General features: G+C 42.7%; 1 protein-coding gene and 1 long non-coding RNA gene across 5 annotated transcripts in view; one reads left to right on the forward strand and one right to left on the reverse strand.

The window, feature by feature from the left end:
* LOC136794341 (uncharacterized) overlaps positions 1–22344 on the reverse strand; it is a 251596-nt gene that overhangs the window by 22751 nt on the left and 206501 nt on the right. The gene's annotated exons all lie outside the window — the stretch shown is intronic.
* On the forward strand, positions 1321–14858 carry DMP1 (dentin matrix acidic phosphoprotein 1). Of its 3 annotated transcripts, XM_067035466.1 has the most exons (6): positions 1321–1553; positions 6837–6913; positions 7400–7447; positions 10031–10063; positions 10247–10294; positions 12372–14858. In XM_067035466.1, the coding sequence occupies exons 2-6, from the start codon at positions 6860–6862 to the stop codon at positions 13824–13826; spliced, it is 1638 nt and encodes a 545-aa protein (XP_066891567.1). In that variant the 5' UTR covers positions 1321–1553; positions 6837–6859; the 3' UTR covers positions 13827–14858. The 3 variants fall into 3 exon arrangements, with proteins under 3 accessions (XP_066891567.1, XP_066891568.1, XP_066891569.1); XM_067035467.1 differs by lacking the exon at positions 7400–7447; XM_067035468.1 differs by lacking the exons at positions 7400–7447; positions 10031–10063.

Below are 22344 nucleotides of genomic sequence, written 5' to 3' on the forward strand. Positions count from 1 at the left end.
ACATTAGATTATAAGTTTCTTCTAGGATAGACCTCAGTCAAGACCTATGAAACCACCAGGAAGTGTAATCCAGAACCAGAACAGACATAGGCAATTTATAGCTTCCGCCTATAAACTTTGGTCTTTTAATCAGCCCTGTATGAAAATAGACTCTCCTCTCCACACTTTCTGCCCCAGCCTCATCGCAGTTCACAGCGAGAAAGTTAAAAACCCATGAGTTAGATGTTAGTTTCCCGGATGATGCTGGGCCCCCCAGTTCTCCAGAACCAGGTTGGTAGGAGCATCAATTAAAATTTCCAACAACCATGACCCTCTCAAAAAAAAGTCAGAGCGAATCGTGTGGGTACTGCAGGCAAGCTAATAGTCTGGCCCATTTAAAAGCCACTCATTCATTCACAGAACTGTTTACTGAGTGTTTATCATGACCCAGGCACCTAGATATGAGGACAATATACACCACTAATTAAAGCAAACATCCCCACTCTTGAGGAAGTTAAATTCGGGTGGCTTATATTCTTTAAATATTTGTCCAGTCATCTTTCTACTGTGACTTGAGCACGCTCCCTGGGAGTTGACCACCTCATCTCCAGCTCCCGCCACAGCTTTCAGCACACTCCCTGAAGAGTCCTGGTCAATACCACTGTATTCATTTCATTACTTTTTCAGGAATGGCAGAAAGTCCCTTGGAAATTGGTTTCTCAGGATGCTGTCCAACTAGTCTTTCTTTTAATCCAATACTGATTTCAGAGTCACCAGCATTAAAACCAAAATGTGGCAGGCAGTTGAAGGGAGTAATGAAGTGCTGGATTTAAATTATTTTCAATTAAAAATGAAAGTTACTTAGGGAGGTGCTTTAACATTTCCAATCACCACAGAATTCTGTAAGGGGCTACTTTGTTCGATTGGTAAGAATTTTGGACCTTTGTGTGTATAGGAGAGTAGGGAGATGAGAGGAAAAGGAGAGGAGTAATGGAGTTTGTTAAAAGATGAAAAGGGCAAGAATGAAAGCCCATCTTCTCAACACCAACAACTTAGGCAAATCTAGTATTTTAATAGGTTCTTCATGTGCAACCTGGAAATGTACATTAACAGGAAACTTTCTACCTACTCCTTGACTCTCCTTTTCCCATCCTTGTGTCTGCTGCGACCTGCCAGTGGGTGGAAGACGTAGTCATTGTTTATAATGCTCATAAGCCTGCATGGATGTGAATGACATATATTTAGAAATCAAAATAAAGCTTTAGGAAGATCTTCAATTTAATTGAAACTAGTCTAGTCATTTGGGAACCACAAGAGCTTTTTAGGGAAGATCTGCTTCTGTAAGCTGGAGGAAGTGTGGGTGTACTGGAGCCCCGGTCACACTGATGTCAGTCACCCCCAGGCCGCAGCTGATTGGCTGGGAAGAGGTGAAGCAGAGTTTAAATTCCTGCAGCATCAGAGAAGTGTTCAGAACCTCCACACAAGAGTGGCTTCATTGTCACAGATTTCCTCTGTGAGAACATCAGCCTGATTGTTGAGACGTCTGGGGCAAAGTCTTTGTGCAGCTGAAGAAGGTAAGACGTTCTCGTTGTTTAATTTTTTTAAATGACTTCTGCTGTGTTGTTTGGAAAATATTAAGTATGTGTACATGTTGAGGGGCGTTATGTCCCGCAGAGAAAGATGGGGAGAGCTGTGCCTTGGGTAAACACGATTCCATTTTGTTCCAGTTGTTTATGCCACAGTAAATAATGACATTAAAATGACAGGTTAAGTCAATAGAGACAGGTGCTTTTCTCAGTAATACTTTAATTAGATCTCTGCATGGTATTCTGAAAGGGAAATTTTACTAATTAGGAGGCAGATGGAAGGTCATTCTGAAGTTTTGCTTTAATTATCAAAACAAATACAGCTTTTACATTTAGATTTTATGGATATAGGTATGCTCATGGCCTACAAGATGTTATAAAAGGATCTAAACTAGACTGGCAGAACTTTCTAAATATGGTCTCTTAAGTTGAAAATCAGATAATACTCTTCATCCAATAATATTCCTTATGAACTGAGTAGCTGAAAGGAGATGCTAAGGCTATTGAAACAAACCTTGGCTGTGATAATTATACTGCTTTTCTATTGTCTGGCTGGGTATTCATGTTAGCACGATGCCTTGCATACAGTCAGAGGTCAGTAAATGTTTAACTGTCTTTTAAAAGACCTTTCCTAGTGTAGAAGACTTAGGAGTATATATACTCCTTCCCACGTGTATTTTTATTAGCTGCATTTATTCCACTCTTCATCTATATCAGAAGTGTCTGTCTTCCACAACAGAGTGAGAGCTGTGGTCAGACAATGCTTTCTGCATGACATCTAGAAGAGCCCATGTTTAATAGCAACACTTCAGGCACTCCTCTTCTTCAAGAGCTATAACTTCTGGTGACCCATACTTTCTGTTTAACTGAGGACCAAGTAGACTATGCTACTTCGATCTGGTTGGTTAAAATATTTAAACAAACAAACAATTTTCTAACGGGTGTTAGTCCACTAGAAATCCCCAAAATGGATGTGGACCAATGCGTCTCAGATGCTGTGTGTCCTCCCACATCTATATTTAATTTGGGGGCACCTAGGAGTTATTTTACTGTGGTTGAAAGCATGTAACATGGGATTGATTATAACTGACCTCAAGACAATTACAATTGGAATGTTTGGAAATTGTTATTGATTTATTTATTTGCTTTTCTTAATTCGTGATAGAATTCATGTCCTGGCCAAATTCCACTTTATTTTCGAAGAGTAATAAAGAAACAAATTCTAGCTAATGGAGGTTCTGGTTAGTTGGGTTCTGGGTAATTTTGCTTTTGTTAAGACAAGCATATTATCATTATTACACATTGTTGTATACTCAAGCACCTAGAACAGTGCCTGGCACGTAGGATGTTCTCAACAGCTATTTATTGACTGCTAATGAATGGATATATTATTCATTAGTATCATTAAGGATGACAACATGAAGTCAAAAATAAGCAAACTAAGCATGATAAATTGAGCTTATGATTTTTCAAGTTTTTCATTTCCTTCCTTTAGCCTACCTCTTTCATTTTAGTTTACATAAAAGAAAATATAAACTTTAAAAGTGAACATTGACTCTGAGGAAGTTCTGGAACAAGGTCTCTTGCTTGAGAGCACAGAGAAGTTCTGGCTACACTTGAGGGTGGCCAGAGAGAGAAGGGACTGCAATCCATTTCTCCAGATCCTAAACACTTTGGATCTTTTCAATTCTGGGAGAGCAACTCATAAATGTTGAAAAGCTCTGCTACACACACTGCCTTCCATACGGGTGGAACTCAAATTGGGGTTGTTGATGTCCTTTTGTTACATGTTCTCATTGTAGAATGACAGCACATGCAATGTAGAAATGACATTTACCAATCACTGAAGAAGAACTTAGGGTTCTGGACTCATCTTTTAGGCTTGTAGCTATTTTGCTCATTTATTACCCAGAATAGGGCTACTGCATATCTGCTTCTACTCTTTTTGGGGTGGTAGGTAAAAAGCTTATGGAAGTTTGGAGCTCTCATTTGGAATACACTTCGCACAAGTATAATTATTCTTATCAAAAATGCTAATTGAAAACCTAATACGTATAGTGTTTGAGCTCTGACTTTCTGTAATGCTTGATGGCAGACTCTATTCTATGGCTGGCAATATCAGCTCTCTCGGGACCTCAGGCTGTATTTTATTTTAGTTTGCCAGCCTTCCACTTGGAAAATTATGACTTTGAGTCAGGGTGCTAAATGTTATTTCTAGAAGCACAAGCGAGTCACTGCATCTTCCTTATGTTTCATAATATTACACCCCTGAAACTGAACACTGGAAGTGCACACTTCCTTCTTAAAACACACAACATTCATTGGTGTAGAGCATTTTTTTTGTTATTTAGATAAGAGAGAAGCAAAAGAAAATACAAGAGGAGAACTCAATATTCGTTGGTTTCTTGGAACAATTGCTGATTTTTAGAGCACCACGAGATTATCACTCTATTCAAATTTCACTCTGAAAATGAAAATGGCGAGACACCTCATGATTATTTGACCCATGAAGCCAAAACCATTGGTACACAGTTATTTTGAGAGTGTCGTATTTGGGAGAAACTTTCCTTTCCTTAAGAAATGAACCTGAGAACTTAAAAGAAAATGTTTTGATTATGGGAACTAAAGGGAAGTGTAGGGGAGGAAAACTTTTCCTCTGTCCTCTTGGGGTCTCTGGCTGAGCCTAAGAATTAAACTGGCATAAGACAGATGAACAGGAGAAAAGCATACAGGTTTTCTTAAAATTTTTACATGTACATGGGCACCTTCACAAGAGAATGAGGACATGAAGAAGGCACCGGAGTGGAAGCTTTTACACCTTTTAGGCAAAGAAACGAATACATTTGTGAAGGATTGACAAGACACAGGGGCAGTAGATTGTGGAGAAGTAGCCAGGAAGGTCGGGTTAGTTTAACAAGATTTGTTTGCATGGATTTCCCTCAGCCTTGACTCCATCTCTCGTGATGAGAATGTCTTCCCTCCTCCTGGGAGAGGGAGGGCACGTTTCACGTGGGAGATTTATCTCCTGCTTCCAGGAAAAAGCAGGAAGATCAGAGCACCCTTCTTGCACCTGCAGTCCCTTGAGTGCCTTCAGCTCAAAATAATTTTTATGTCAAAGAGGCGTATTTTGGGATGAGATATTCTGGTTCCCTTCAGAAGTAATATCTGTTTAATTAGGCTTGTTTTAGGGGCAGCTGAACATTTTCATATGTTTTCTCTGTTGATATTAGGGGAAAGGTTTGAAAAACAAATAAAAATAATAGCAACACACAAGGACTGATATGAAGTATGCTAATTAGAATTAAGAAAATAACACAAAGAATAGCTTTGTTGATGAGGAATAACACTCAAGATACAGGAGGAGAGGCTCTATTGGACCATTTGAGCTTTATGAAGGTAGAAGTGAGGAACCTTCTCAGTCTCCTGATCTTAGGATTTCTACTGTTTTCTTGAATAAATACAAAAAATAAGATTAGGTGACTTCTTGAGCCCAATGTTTCAGACATTATTCAGTGTATTCAGACATTATTGAGCAAGGTACTATTATTTCTTAGATCAGAGGTTAAAATCATTTGGAGCACCTTAAAAACAAACCCATGCTTGTACCCACCCCCAGTGAACTGAGTTATTTCCCCGTGGTGGGTTTGTGCACTGGTATTGCTTTAAATCTCCCCAGGTGATACTGATATACAACCAAGGTTGGGGAGCTCTGGCTTAGATCTTTTGACACCTGCCATAGTATATATTTAACATTTAAAGACACAAATCATTAAAAGTGAAGTCTGAAATCGACCAACAGGATTTTCCACAGAGTATACTGGATGTCCATCTGACAAGCCTGTCAGAACAGCCCCAGGGCTTACGAGTGCAGGGCGAATTATTTTCCTTCTAAATCATTTCAGTAACTTTTTACATTAGCATCTAGGACGTCTATTTTTAGATCTAGAACAAATTGTTTTCCAAACCACCAGTCCCTGAAGTGTGAAAGGAAGCCACCCTCCAGGAAAATTCAGTTTGATTTGGCAGGTTTCTCTCAGTGTGATTCACAAGTGTATCCCAAACCTCTAATCTTCCCTGAATCCTTCAGTATTGTGAATGACACTTTAAAAATTTAGCATAATCATGTATAATGTATGACTAAAAGTAGCACAGAGGATATTAAATGCTTTCTGGAGCTGTAATATGAAGCCTGCCATAATGCATCTCTTGAAGATGAAGAAAAAAATGCAAAACCAAGCTATTTTGTCTAGACGTTATTATGTGGTTATAAATGTGAATGAGGAGGTGTGTGTGTGTGTGTGTGTGTGTTAAGACAAATGCCCACCACCTATCAATGGTATCAATAAATGTAGTTTTTTGGTCGGAAGATATTTACCAGTCTGTTTTGCCACATTAGATAGCTGGTGGGGAGCAGCCGCATAGCCCAGGGAGATCAGCTGGTGCTTTGCGACCACCTAGAGGGCTGGGGTAGGGAGGGTGTGAGGGAGATGCAAGAGGGAGGAGATATGGGGATGTATGTGTACGTATAGCTGATTCACTTTGTTACACAGCAGAAGCTAGCACACCATTGTAAAGCAATTATACTCCAATAAAGATGTTAAAAAGAAAAAAAGTGAATGGTCAGAAATTTCTCTATTGTTTTTTCGTAACTTTTCCTCCATTTGTCCTAGTTTATGTGTTAGTGAAGAAGTGTTTACAGAGCTCCTCATTGAAAAGTTTTCAATTTATCTCTTAGGAGTGAGGTTTTTTAAAAACAGCTTTATTGAGATATAATTCACAAATCGTATACCTCACCCATTTGAAGTCCACCGTTCAATGGTTTTTCATATATTCACAGGAGTTATTCCACCTTCACCCAAGTCAGCTTTAGAACATTTTCATTATGTTCAAAATTCACCCCTCAGTTGTCACCCCAACAGCTCACCTCCTCCAGCCCCAGGCAAACACTTACTTTCTGTCTCTATCGATTTGCCTATTGTGGATTTTTCATATGAATGGAATCATACAATATGTGGTCTTTTGTGTCTGGCTTCTTTCATTCAATAGAATGTTTGCAAGGTTCCTCTACTTTGTAGCATGTATCAGTACTCCGTTCCTGTTTATGGCTGAATAATACATCACTGTATGGATATAGTGCATTTTGTTTATCCATTCTTCAGTTGATGGACGTTTGGATGAGTTTATTGTTTTTAATAGAAAGAAGGTGTTAAAAAGTTGAAGCTTCTATATTTCTTGAGGGTGGAGAAAAGCATCTTCTGTCTTTCATCACAGGTATAGAGGTGACATACCCAGCAATGAAGAGCAGCACCCTGCTTATCTTCCTGTGGGGACTGTCCTGTGCTCTCCCAGTAAGTATCGGGGTAGCGATGCATGAAAAAGAAAAAACTGTTTATACCTAAAACTGCCCAAATTGCATTGGCTATAAGCCAAAGTGGCTGTGTATGTTCCACTCAGATGAAAATGTAGCTTCTTAGGAAGCTCTTTTCTTTAAAATATCATCCAAAGAATTCCTTGTTCTGTTCAGTTGCCGTTCATATAGTTCGGCCGCTCATGCTTCTTCCTCATAAGCGGTGGTTCTCAAAGCGTCGTTCCCCCAACCAGTAGTATCAGCACCAACTAAGACCTTGCTAGAAATGTAAGTTCTTAGGTCCTCCATCAGACCTCCTAAACCAGGCCCCCCGGGGATAGGGCACAGCAATCTGTGTTTTAACAAGGCCTCCGGGTAATTCTGATGCGTGCTAAAATTTGACTAATACTGCTCCTAAGTACGTGAAGTGTTAATAGCTGCTCTTTGGAGATTTCTGTGGGCCGACCACTTGTGCTGAATTTTCTAGGTAGCCAGGTATCAAAATACTGAATCTAAGAGTTCTGAAGAATGGAAGGTGAGTAGAAAAGATTTTTTTGAAATATTTTTATTGTAATATGTTATTAGTATAAGCAAGATGGCTTCACTGCAAATGTTGAAACTACTAATGACTTAATGAATACATTATATTATATACACTGTATATATATATATATACACAATTATGTATATATTATATATATACATATATACCTAAGATATACATTACATCTAAGATATAGGGAGTAAGGGCTATAATTTCTAGTTCTAATAAGAAAATGTAGTTCATATAATGCTTCAACTCCAACTTAATAGTATAATTTGGTGAGGAAGCACTTTCTCCTTTAGCTTTATTTTTGTGATTGGTCTGTATAGTAGTGCAAGGGGATGGATGACAGTGAACCAAGATTGTCCTTGAAGGATTAGGACTAGGAAACTGTTTTATCAGATGTCCGGTAGGCAGGAGGTTAGGAGATCAAGTCCCGGAAGGTGAGAAGAGAAAGAAGAATGAGAGAATGCTAGAGTCTTCGGAATGATAGCTAATGTTTATTGAGTGTTGGCTCTGAATAACCCAATCGTTAATAACTCTCAATAGCTCAGCAACCACTGCCAGACACGGTTCTGTGTGTTTTGCATGTATTAACTTTCTCAATCTTCACAGTACCCCTAGTGAATTAGGTGTTGTATTTTCTGTGTTGAGACACAGAGAGTAACCTAGTCTGTCTAGGTTATGTGGTTAATTACAGTTAGAGCCAGACTTTGAACCCAGGTCGCTCTGACTCCAGAATTCATATTCTTTACTGGGGTGTTACATCCCTCTTGGGAAGAGGCCAGGTCTAGGAAGTCAGTAGCTTTTCAAGATTGGAACTACAATTGTCACTCTGTATCCGCAGGGCATTAGTTCCAGGACCCCCTCGGATACCAAGATCCATGGATGCTCAAGTCCCTTGTATAAAATGATGTAGTATTTGCATGTAACCTGCATACATCCTCATGTGTACTTTAAATCATCTCTAGATTACTTACAATACCTAATACCATGTAAATGCCATGTAAATATTTGCTGGAGTGCAGCAAATACAAGTTTTGCCTTTTGGAAACTTCCAGAGGTTTCTTTCTTTCTTTCTTTCTTCCTTTTCTTAAAAATATTTTTGATCTGAGTTTGGCTGAATCCGTGGATGTGGAACCCATGGATATGAAGGGCTGACTCTAGGAGTAAGGGTTAAAATCTCAACCTAAATCAGAATGTTTTCTCATTACCTTGTTTCCTGCTGGCTTTTACGTATGACACAGCTAGGGCACAATGATATTAGTGCTGGCCAGATAATGTCAGAGGCCTGAGATGGGGTCCTGCCCCTGCTTGAGGCTGGAATAAATATTGCAGGATTTCTTACATGAACTTTCATCAGGAATATACTTAGGGGGGGGGTTGTTTAAAAGCAGCTGCTGTGGATCCCTTCTTTCATTCAGCCTGAGTACCCCGAATACACTGTGTTCTCAGGTCTAGCCTCGGCATGAGAAAAATACCAATGTCTTGCTCCCTTCCATTCATAATTCCGGAGGCTAAGTGACTGGGGTAGAGTCTGCCATGGCGCCTGCTGCAGTGTCACAGGGCAAAGACTTTAAGTGATGATAGGTCCTTCCTCTAGGAGCTACCCCAGCCCAGCATTGCTGAGAGGCTTGTTGAAGACATGCTGACAGCAGTTACTCTCTGCTCTACTCTGCACCTTGGGTCTTCATACCCATTGCTCAGTGGCTTTGAGCCACCTGGTATTTGGGATTTCGTCATGTTCAAGGGGAGGGGGAGAGTAGATGGGGAGAGGGCCCCAGAGGTGGTACAGGCATTCTTAGAGTTCTCATCAGATTAAAGAAAGTGAAATAAATCAGAACTATGACTAAGTTTCAGATTTAGCATTTGTTATTCTGGTGATCTTATGTGACTCGAGAAAGGTTTAATGGCTTTTTCAATTCAGTTTTGTCTGCTATTGAATTTTATAAGGTAGATGTTCTCAAAATGGGTCACTTCTTCAGCTTATATCATATTGAATACTTTTCCAGATGCTTCCATAGGCATTAGCCAATTTCATCCTTATTCATGTGCAATAAGCACAGTGGTTGCTCATATTCTTAATTTATGAATAAGAAACTGACATCAGATAGGTGACGTGAATTGTGCAAATTCCCATAGAGTGACCAACCGTCGCCGTTTACCTGAGACTAGATGCTTCCTGGAACACGTGAATTTCAGTGCTAGCATCAGGACAGTTTTCAGGGCTCAAACCCAAGCCAAGGAGCTAACTGAGACTTAAATCTGGGTTTGTGAGTTCCAGTGCTGTTTTTCCTCTCACATTTCCTCTAGGTTGCATATTTTTCTTCAAAGAAATTGTATTTTTGTCTAAGGATTGGAAATACAAAAATCTTCTAGGTTTTTTATATCACAAGGTCTTTTCAGGCCACTGGTCATCTGACATTCGTTTTTTAGCCATTTCATTATAAAATAGCATTAATATTGATGTGAATACAAAATATATATCAATATACTAAAAAAACCTAAAATTATCCTAAGTGTTTGCAATGATCCGTCTGTGAAAGAGTAACTTGTCTTCCTTCCTTTCGACAGGGCCATTTGGCTCAGACACCAGCACCACCTCTGGTAACTATCTCATTGATTTTTTATCATAAACTTCTCGTGAAATCACTTTCACACTCTTACCATCATCTCAGGCCATTTGGAAAGTAGTAAATCCAAACCACAAGCGATTGATGTGTGTCCTATTTTTTTCTTTATTCAGGAATTACGCAAATGAAAAGTAAACATTTTTTTTTTTCTTTTTAGGAGAGAAGTGAGTCATCAGAAGAAAGTAAAGTTAGCTCAGGGGAACAGGTAATTAAACAAACCTTTCTTAACTTTCCAGGCTACTTAGGAATCAAAGGAAATGATGTTATATTAAATTACCTAGTGACCATTCTAAATATAATATTTTCTAACCTTTGGTTATGCTGGCTAAATTGTCCCATAAAATAGGAAGGGAAACATGAGTGGGAGAATTCAGAAGTAGACATGCTCTTAATTCCATATTTATCACCGGGGCCAGATGATAGACACTGTGACACACACACACACACACACACACACACACACACACACACACACGGTCATAGATGATAGACACTGTGACACACACACACACACACACACACACACACACACACACACACACGGTCATAGACTCTGTAAGACAAGGAATAGCTCACTCATAAATCTCAAGGCCAGATGATAGACACTGTGACCCTAAATGTCCCTCTAGTTAAAGAGAACACACACACACACACACACACACACACACACACACACAGACACACACACACACACACACACGGTCACAGACTCTGTAAGACAAGGAATAGCTCACTCATAAATCTCAAATGTTGGTTTCACAGTTGGAGCAGTTCAGATCAGGCAAAGAGCTCTGGTTGATGTGAGATGCCTGCTGGGCCTGGAGACCACCTCCGTGCCCGAATCCTGTTGGAGGAGCTAATAGGAGAGCCCTGAGGGACCTTTAAGGACACAGCTGCTTTAGTAATGACATCTTTCAAATAGTCTCATCTGTGGCCCTGGGAGAGAGAACAGCTGACTCAGCTTATATCACTTCAATAGAAAGCTTGCTAGCTTCCTTCTTCTTACCCTCTTTCCCCTCCCTTCCCCACCCTCCTCCGCCTCCTAATTCTTTTCATTTTTCTAAGACAGCGCCATTGCTTTCTCAGCTGTCCCATCATTTCGACCAATCTCAACCCCGAGGGGCTCCAGACATTCTAGGAACCAGGTCTCTCCCTGAAACTTTGACCCATGTTGCATTCTATACTCAGTCAGAGTTGGAAAATGAATTTAGGCTTTTTATCACTACTTACTAAAGATTGTCAGAGGAACATTTTGCAGATTTATAAGCGTAGAATTGGGGAAATGCTCTTTTCTGGGGACGTTGTGATTTATTGCCTCAGTGTTCTCTGGGCTCCCAGACGATGATAGCACCTTGGGAGGGGTGCAGTATGTGCCTATCGAGGTTAGGAAAACAACACAGATGCTCAGTTCCAAGGGGTCAGTGTAAAGCCTAGCTATGGCAAGAGGTGTCACCACCCTGTAGCCTGACTGGAAACTCGGACATTGATGAGTAGGGACATGTGGGGAAAAAAAAAACAAAATTTGGCAAGAATGTTCTGTCATAGGATATGGTAGAGAGAGCAGATTTTTCCAGAGCATAATGAATGGAGATTCACTACCCTTCCTTATCCGAGTAGAGCATCCAATCGTTCTACTTCAGGGCATCACCTCTCTGAGGTGACACTTAGAACTACGCTGCCCTGGTGGTCACATAGCTACAGTCCTTCAGCTAAGCCTTCTACAGGCAACTCTCTGCCTGTGCAACTGGGCTATCAACGTGGTGTCGGTGAGATTTATACCTGACTACAATATTATACTTTCATGGTAGCTAAAGGTGTCATCCGCCTGCCCTAATACATTTTTCCCCCCAGAGGTGATTAGAGAAAAAACCTTTGAGTCATTTAAAAAAATCACCCAATATTTTAAATATCTCTGTTTTAAACCAAACAACTTGATGAGTGAGTATTAGAAACCAATTCTTTAATTTACAAAAAATTGTCCGAAACTATCGTTTAAGGACTCACACTTAAATACTGAGTTCCATAAACGTGATTTCTATAAACCTTTTTGGGAAAATTTTCGCAGCATTCAGTGAACTGTGCCTTTGTGAAACGGAACGACCTGACGACCTGACTGCTCTTCCTCTCTAACCCCTGGCTGGAACATGACTGAGCCATACAATTGAACGTGGCTTTGATGAGGGACAGAGGAGGAAAAGCACAAGGAGCCTAGATGGGCTTTAAATGACACCCTTGAGAGCAGCTCCTGGGCTACTAACCGTGTCCGTTAACCGTCACTGCAGGTAAATGAAGACCCCGGTGACAGCACTGCATCCGAGGAGGGCCTGGGCCTTGGCGATCAGCGATACACTCGCAGCCCAGCTGGCGGCCTTGCTAGGAGTGGAGAAGAGGGCGATGATACAGATGATGGTGAAGACGAGAGCGGAGACGACACCTTGGCCGACGGGGACAACAGCCCAGGCCCTGAAGGGAGGCGAGGAGGTGACGAGGACGCCACCGACACCACGCACTCCACGGAGGGCGGCGTCCCGCGGGGGCAAGACGGTGCCCGGGATGCCGCCAGCGGGAGCAGGGGCTTTGCCAGGGGGACCGGGGGGCACAGCGGGCCCGGGGGGGGAGGCCCCGCCCCAGGCGGCGAGAGCGCCGGGCACCGGGCGGGAGGCGGCAGCGGGGGAGCCCGTAGCCGCGGGGACGGCTCTGAGGCCGACGGTGAAGAGATGCGGAGCGACGACCCGGGCGCCTCCAGCAGCGAGAGGAGCAACCCCAGGACGAGCAGCGCCGGCAGCCGGTCGGAAGAGCCGAAAGGGAGCGGCAGGGGGCGAGCGGGCCCCCCGGCTTCCGGCGGAAGCCCGTCAGCGGGGCGTCCCGGTAGGAGAGTTTTCAGAACGTCTCGCATCTCTGGGGAGGACGGCAGAGGCGAGCTTGGTGCCAGCGACACGATGGAAGAGAGCCAGGGTGACTCCGCAGAGCACCCCGCCCCCGAGGGAGCCGGCGTCGGCCGGGCCAGGGAGCTCAGCGAGAGCGAAGCGCAGCAAGAGAGCGAGGAGAGCCGGTCCCCGGAAGACGGCGAGCAGGCCCCAGAGCCCAGCAGTGAGTCCAGCCAAGAGGCTGAGCTGCCGTCTCGAGAGAACAGCAGTGAATCCCGGGAGGAGCTGGAGCGTGAGCCCAGGGGCGACAATCCCAGCAGCGCCGCCAGCCACCCCGAGGACCCGGGAGCGAGCGACTCCAGCGAGGAGGACGGCGTGGCTGGATCCTCCAGTTCCGAGAGCAGGTCCGGAGAGGCGCAGACCCACGGCGAATCCAGTGAGAGCCTCCGGTCCTCGGAGGAAAGCCCGGAGTCCACTGAGGAGGAGAACAGCTCCAGCCAGGAGGGCCTCTGGTCTCGCAGCGCCTCGACGGAGAGCCAGGAGAGCCACGAGAGCCAGGAGAGCCAGGACAGCCGGGACAGCCAGGCCAGCCAGGACAGCCGGGACAGCCAGGACGAGAGCCAGGACAGCCGGGACAGCCAGGACAGCCGGGACAGCCAGGACAGCCCGTCCGAGGAAGAACAGGGAAGCGATTCTCAGGACAGCGGCAAATCCAAAGACGAGAGCAACTCGACGGAGAGCACGTCCAGCAGCGAGGAAGGCGTCCAGTCCAAAACCACTGAGACAGAAAGCAGGAGATTAACAGTCGATGCTTATCACAACAAACCCGTCTGGGACCAAGACGACAATGACTGCCGAGACGCCTATTAGCGCGGGCGCCCCTGAGAGCCCCGCACACACCGGCGCCTCGGGGCTTGGAGACTCGGGAAATCATTAGAGCTGTAAGTGATTGATGTTCGTATCAGAAGAGCGACCAGAGACCACTCCTTTATGAAAGGAAATACTGGACGTTGTACTTCTTTCTAGGATGTCACCAAACCATAGAGGTTTCGATCCTGGGGAATTTCACTAGGATACCCTCAATGAGACCTGGAGCGAGGGAAGATGTGCATTATGGCTTCACAGCTGAAATAGTTCCTAACTCATTCACCTAACACACAGCGATGGAGATTCTGTTAGGTGCCAGGCACTGTGCTAGGTGCTGGGGATATAAACAAGCTTAAGACTTGTTTCTTGCTCCTGAGGAGCTCATGGAGGGATAGACGAAGCTAAAGAGGGATACATATGACAGAAGCAAGAATTACTACCATCCAGTGTGGTGAGTCCTTCAACACAGATATTAACAGAACGATATGCGAGCACAGAGCGGGGGCCAACTTCACCTTAGAGAATCGGAGAAGGCTTCACAGCAGACAAGACGCTGGACTTGGAGCATTGCATAGGAGTTCTCCACTTAACACAAGACAATTCTATTTATTCTTGGTATAGGCAAGAGAAAATCCTGTATGAATAAATACTTAGTTGTGAAAGCACTTTCAAGTTATGGCACAGTGAGGTGTTTTGGATAAGTAAAACTTTTTTTTTTCAATTAGTTTATCCATTTCCATGTTTTTGTGGAACACCAGTTAGCATCACCTCCCTGACCACTGGTGATGATACGGAGGAATGGTTTGGGGCGAGTGGAAAAAGAAAATTCCTCTCTAAATAGACAACTTTCAGCTTACCTTTTTCTAAGATCAGTCTATGTGCAATGTTAGAAAAACCGTTCTGAGTCCTTTGCCTGTGTCACACGTAGCAAAATTGTGTGTATAGAATTCGGTTGATTTTTGCCGAATACCCTTTGAAATGTTACCTCAACATAAAATATTTGTTTTGTAATAAAGATAATAATATCCAGAAGAAGTATGTGCTTATTTTTTATAGTGATGTCAATTTTTAGGATATATTTATATGAAACAACTCTTCCTTTAAAGCATTGCAAAATAGTCTATTAGCTTTCTCCCACTAAAACAAAAGATTTTCTTAAAATATTTCCTGAAAATTTAATTTTATTTATACTTCAGGCAGCATTTTGATAAAGTTACTTTGCATGTTGCTTGTGATATTTCACTAACTATACCTATTATAGGTAAGGTTAAAAAAAGGAAGCAAACTCTCAGCTTTTGTATAAGGCCGTATGCCAAAAGTCCACGGTGTTTGGATTCAACATTAGTTCTTGCTGGTCCCGCTGACAGTCATAAGTGTAAACTCTGGAAACTACAGGGATACACATTCCTTACACTGTATTTCTTTGAAGGAAACTACCTCACCTCAGCACTTCCACTTTTCAAATGTGTTTTCACACACACTGCCGCTAGAGCGCATCAAAATTCCCCTACAAATTCACGCCGAGAATCAAGAGAACTTCCTAACCTTCTGACCTTTCCCATCTTTCACATAGCTCTGTTCCCTCATGACGTCAAAGCCATCGTCTCTCGAGGAGATAAAATATACATAGTTCTCTAATCCTCCCCCTTCAGATTTTAGTTCAGTAGATCTGGAGTGAAACCCCAAGCTCTGTATTTTATAAAGGATCCCAGGAGATTCTGAAGTAGCCCATCTGCACACCTACATTTGGGTTCTCTGACTCTCTGGTTTACTTACCTGGCTTTATGAACCTACAGATTCCCACCAACCCACAGCGCATTCTGAGAACTGCCCATGCACAGACCTCCTGGTTGCTTGAGACATAGGTGGCCAGGTTCTGGCCACTCCAATGCCCCGCCTCACCACAGGTGACGGTGAGGACTCAACCCCAGGGAAGCCGGCCAGCAGCCTCAGAGGAGGCACGTCCCAGGGGCTCTGCCTGAACAACGGTGACGGTGGCTTGGGGTCTAATCTGATTTCCCTCTCTGTAAATTTGGAGATTTAGGGAGAGAGATGTCAGAAAGTGGTCTGAACAAAAACAGACGGGAAAATACAGAGAAGCAGGAATAAGGAGAAAGCTTAAGTCCATTCATGGTGGAGCACAAAACTGAAAATTATCGAACGCCTGCTGCTGGCGGGGGAGTCGTAATCCTCTTGCTTTCGTGCTTGGATCCGGACTCCCTTATTATCTACAGGCCTTCTTGGATCCCTGTGATATCGTTTTCTCTTAAGTGCCACCTGTATCCTTACCATACACCCACCTTTCTGACATCTTTGTTCCTTGCAACCAAAAAGCCTAATGAAACCAGACTCATGAACTTAGGTCATATAACCTCAGAACACTGGCTAACTTAACAGCTAAGTGGAGGAAGTACTGGACAACATAGGTGGACCTTGGAGAGTGAAAAAGAAAATAGGGGAGAAGCACATTCTAAGCCGATGGACCACAGGAGTAGATATATGGAATTGTTTACGGCACATTAAGGTATGATTTTTAAAATCTGGTGTCACCAAAGCATTTGGAAGAGAGGAGGAGGGAAGGGAAGTGATAAGAGACTGGAAACACAGATCACGATCTTAAAAACTACAAATAGAACTACCGTACGACCCAGCAATCCCACTACTGGGCATATACCTTGAGAAAACCATAATTCAAAAAGAATCACGTACCAAAATGTTCATTGCAGCTCTATTTACAATAGCCACGACATGGAAGCAACCTAAGTGTCCATCAACAGATGAATGGATAAAGAAGATGTGGCACATATATACAGTGGAATATTACTCAGCCATAAAAAGAAACGAAATTGAGTTATTTGTAGTGAGGTGGATGGGCCTAGCGTATGTCCTACAGAGTGAAGTAAGTCAGAAAGAGAAAAACAAATACCGTATGCTAACACATATATATGGAATCTAAGAAAAAAAAATGTCATGGAGAGACTAAGGGTAGGACGGGAATAAAACACAAACCTATTAGAGCATGGACTTGAGGATATGGGGAGGGGAAGGGTAAGCTGGGACGAAGTGAGAGAGTGGCATGGACATATATACACCACCAAACGTAAAATAGATAGCTAGTGGGAAGCTGCCGCATAGCACAGGGAGATCAGCTCGGTGCTTTGTGACCACCTAGAGGGGTGGGATAGGGAGGGTGGGAGGGAGACACGAGAGGGAGGGGATATGGGGACATATGTATATGTATAACTGATTCACTTTGTTATAAAGCAGAAACTAACACACCATTGTAAAGCAATTATACTCCAATAAAGATGTTAAAAAAAAAAGATTTACCCCCACCCCAAAAATAAAGTGAAGACCTCTGAATGCCAGATTAAGGAGAATAAACTTCATTTTTACGGAGTGCCTTTCTGGCACCAGGTTTTCATGTATTATATATCATACATATCACAAACATCTTTCATGGGTATTATAAACTCTCTACCCCTTTAAAAATATATAAAAAATAAAGAAGAGCAAATGAAGCACAGAAAAGCTAAGTTAATTATTCTAGTTTAAAATCCAAAAAATGACGGAGCCTGCTTCCATTTCAGTTTGATGATGAACCACTGAAAGTTCCAAGCAGTGGAATAAGATTCATGAGTATACGATTATGGCCTTATCTGCTTGAAATGTAAGTAAAGGAAATGCTATATTCTCTGCTTGTTCTCAGCATATAAAGAGCCCAAGAGCCTCTCAGTCACTTTCTAATGGCTTATTTTCCTAGACCTACCCCGTTCAGTGGAGAAATTCATTCTTATTTCCCACAAAGTTTCCCATGTAGATCTATGTCACGGTGAAGATTACTACTGAAGATTTTGTACAAGGAAATATCATAGTGATGCTGGAGAAGCTAGCAATATTAGTGTCCCAAACAGGAAGCTTATACTGAAGTCTTTAGGAAACATGGCTTAATATGCAGGACAACTCATTCAGCCTGGAAGCCACTGATTCTACTACAAAGCATTAGACACTGTGCTTGTACTGCTGACCCCATGGGTAATGACTCTGGATGCTGTCAGTAACACTGGTACTATTACAATAACACTGGTACTCCTGATTCCAGCTGGCACTGCTGCCAGAGACCATTCTCCACGGACCCTGCTGTGTTATATCACTAGCTTGCAATTCAAAGCTTGTGGCAGATGCATAAACCTGTCCGAGCCTATACTAAGTGCCCATGCAATACTTACAAGGGGCCCTAGAGAGAAAGGATCTTGCATTTTCAGTTTCAATACCACAAGGTGAATTTTGTCTCTCATCCAAACGTATAAGGAGGTAATATATGTAAGAAAGTACTTCAGACGCTGCGTGAGCAAAAAGATTGAAAAACATCCCACCGATGGGGAGAAGGTCCACGTCCATGCCAAAAGGAGGAGCGGTATTCATGTCATGAGAATGACCAAGTCAACCACCAAGGCTCTGGTTGTGATTCATGTTACACTTATACCAAGGGGAATGCGTGGACCACCGAGGAATTCTTTTTTTTTTTTTTTTTTTTAAAATTAACAATTTTATCTGTTTACTTTCGCCTAGGTCAGCACACCAAGGAGTTCTTTCAGGGAGCAAAGGAGCTTTGAAGTACAAGGGAACTAACATCATTAAGCATCACTAGGCGCCAGGTCCTGTGCTAGGTGTCCGCCTTGGGCCAGAGCTCCAGGAATTCCATTGGTGGGTCCCAGAGAGAGGGATTAGTGATTTTATCCATACTTTCCCAGGCTTCTGTGGAAGACAGAATCAAGGCACTCTGAAACTGGGCTTCGTGGGGGAAGGTGTTTCTAACGCTCCTAAAATTATTTGCTAAATCGTTGATATATTTGAGTAGAGGATCCACGATTTTCATCAGATTCTCAAAGGAGTCCATGACTAAGCTGCCAGAATCTATTCAATTAAATACAAGAAATAACACTGACAATCATATAAGATCTGTCTGAACATTGTTCTGTGGAACTATTGTGTTCTGGAAAAGCCCAAGTCAGTGCTGAGGAGTCGTGTTGAGAGTAGAGCATGATTCATACTACATGCACCACCTGCTATGCACCACTTGCATATCATAGCTAAAGCTGGTATAAAGGAAGATAGTATCTCATAAAATATCCTTTTGATCAAATGAATACAAATTTTAAACTTGTTAAATGTTGACATAGAACAGATAATGAAAAAAAAATTTTCTCAAAGTAAAATGTTAAACCATATAGTTCCTTTGCATTCCAAGTATATTTAGATTCTGGACTGTATGTAGATGTTGTAGAAATTGAGATTTATCCCCAGTATCCATTTTCCTCTTCTTTGTATTAGTAATAAAAATCTTTGGTTCTCAGTTGAGCACATGGCCGCCGAGATGGAGACTCCATTTCCCAAACTTCCTTGCAGCTAGGCATGCACGTGTGGCTAAGTTCTGGCCAACAGCACGCGAGCAGAAGTGATGTGTTTGGCCTCTTTCCTCTCCTCGCCTCTCTCCCCACTGGCTAGAAATTGGCAACTTTAGAAATAGTTTCCTTGTACCAAAAGGTACCCTCCTCCTCGTTGTTTCATGAGAGAGAAATAAACTTCAATATTGTTTAATCCACTGTATTTGGGGATTTCCACATTACAACAGCTTAATCTACATGCTCATTATCCTTTATTTTATTTTTTAAAAGAGCCACACTTTTGACCAGATTTAATAGCTTTATTTATTTATTTATTTATTGGCTGCATCGGGTCTGTTGCTGCGCGCGGGCTTTCTCTAGTTGTGGCGAGCGGGGGCTGCTCTGCATTGCGGTGCGCGGGCTTCTCACTGCGGTCGCTTCTCTTGTTGCGGAGCACGGGCTCTAGGCGCACGGGCTTCAGTAGTTGTGGCGCGCGGGGGTCTAGAGCGCAGGCTCATAGTTGTGGCACACGGGCTTAGTTGCTCCATGGAATGTGAGATCTTCGCGGACCAGGGCTCGAACTGGTGTCCCCTGCATTGGCAGGCGGATTCTTAACCACTGCGCCACCAGGGAAGTCTCACTTTCCTTTATTTCATAATTGAAGAAAACATGTTCTCCAGCTGTGCTCTCAGAATATCGTTATGCATCCTCAGTAGGTTTTAGTATTAGTTAGATTAAGTTAACTTTTAGACTGTGAATTTACTGCTAAAGTGAATGGAATATTTAGCTTTTGCAGATATGGGTAATGAAGAGAACGCCCCAGTATATAAACTGCTCTTTGGGAATACATTGAAATTTTATCGTTTCATGAAACTGCTAGGTACCATTTGGTAAATTTCTACATCTAGGACTGAAATTATTGGTCACAATTTCAAGTTGAGACATTGATTACCTCAGTGCAATCTGCAAATCTGGCTGTTATTAATGAATATAATGAAAATGAGGTAAGGCTGTAACCTTGCGTCTATTCCATTGTACACTGCCTAACAGCACTGGTTCTCAGCCCTGGTGCACATAACCTGAGGAGTTTTGCTTTGTTTTTTAAAGTCTTTACCCAGGCTCCATCCCAGAGAATCCTAGTTAGTTGGTCTGGGATTAGGCTTCAGCACTGGTATTTTTTAGAAGTCTTCAGCAATTCCAAAGCGTAGCCAGCACTGAGAACTCTGATATAATATAGTAGTTAATTCTGTAAACTTTCGGCCATTCTTTGTTCCAGGCATAGGTCTCATTTTGGAAGGAAAACACTAACCAAATTCTGACCCTATTTCATAGGATGAGTTGAATGCTTATGTCAATCACACAGGCTTGTCTGCTTCCTGTACCAGCACATAAATGGACCCAGCATTTGAGTGACTGGAGCATTTAGCTCTCATCAGCTCCCGGACAGTGACCAGTTAAGACATAATCAGTCATCAGAAAAAATGGAAGGCTCTTTTTGCTTTTTGGAAAACTGCCCACCCCACGGCCAGTCAGAGTACAGGCTCTCTGAGGTTTACTCTAGTTGGCTTTCTCTCAGCATCTGAATTCTCATCAAAATAAATCTTACTTAAACTCGTGAATGGTCTCCCTCTGTCCTTGCACCGCAATACCACAGATGGAAGAGATTATAGCAGGAGAAACATCTAGGGACTGTAGGTCCCACGGTCAGACACACAAAACAGCCTGGCTTTTCCCTTTTTGGGCACAGATCATGACTATTATTTTAAGCAACCGAATTTAAACATAGTGTTTGGTTAGAGACCTTATTGTGTAACTGATAGGAAAGAGACCACTATCATCCTTTCACATAACACAGGGCCTTCTTTATGAACTGCACGTCTAGCAGACTATCTGGAAGTCCCCCACGGGGAAGAAAGGCACTAGCAGGAAGGAGGGTGCAGGAAGTCTGTCTGGACGTTGTCGCGGAGACCACATCCACTCTCCACCCCGCACAGAACTTCAAAGCTGTCTCGTCTCCTTCCTGGAGTGGGCGCTTTCCTAGTCCTATCCTATTGCCCCACTCCCCCTGTCAGCACAGGCTAGGGCGATAAATAGGGAGCTTACATAGGTAGAGAAAGGACAAACTCTGCTACGCTTTAACATGGTGACAATATTACTAAGAGAAAGGGTTTTTTTGTCCTTTAGATGTTTCCGCTCTCAGGATGGACCTCCAAGTACGCTGTCCTTTATCCTGCCTTATTCAGGACTTAAAAAAGATATGAATTACTCTCCCTAATTGTCTCTGTTCCGGCTTCACTAAGGGGGAAATTTGAAGGAGTCAAATGACTCCAGGGGATGAAAAAGGACTGAAAGTATATGCGGGGGTAAAAGGAGAGGAGAAAGAGGAAGACAGAGAGGGGAGACCAGAGAGAAGGGACCCCCTTATGCCCATGGGAAGTGGATTCCATATGGGTTGATAAATGTCTTGAAAGGCAAAGTAGAGAACCGTTTTCACTGTCCTTCAGAAATTGTACGTGTGCTCGGAGGGGAAATGTTAATCTTCTTTTCTGGGAGTGGACTGTACCTTCCTGACTTCTCAAATACTAAGGAGAGGAGTAAGGGGGACACGGTGAGTCGGAGGGACAATGGCATTTTGAAATATGGTCCACGTGAGGTCAGAAGCCAAAACAAGGTCCTACACAAGAGAGTGAGACAGGATGCTTTGGACCTTGGCCAAAACTAGGTTCATGTGGTTCAGAATCTGATACAGAGAGGGGAACCATAGAGACGATGTAAAAGTTTACCATCCTCTAGAAGTTCACCCTAACACGATTTACACACGATGAGTTCCATTAGTGGATGTATAGCTTGACCTCCTGGCCACCACTCTGCAAGCATGCATATCTTCTCCACCGTTGCACTTACAGTGATTTTTAATTTTCTCACTTAACGTATTTTTTTATGTTTTACAGTTTCAAGTTATCATATCTTTCTTTTTTCTTTTTACTGTTTGAAATGAAGCAATGAACAACTTTATGCAAATGTCATTTGCTACTTATCAACCTTAGATTGATTACCCACTTCAAATTCATCCATTACCAAGAACAGCCATGAAATTTTTTCCCTACGGCAAGACGCCTTCTAATTTAACTACA

The sequence above is a fragment of the Kogia breviceps genome, chromosome 6 (assembly GCF_026419965.1).
Source record: "Kogia breviceps isolate mKogBre1 chromosome 6, mKogBre1 haplotype 1, whole genome shotgun sequence".
In the NCBI taxonomy this organism is placed as follows: Eukaryota; Metazoa; Chordata; class Mammalia; order Artiodactyla; family Physeteridae; genus Kogia; species Kogia breviceps.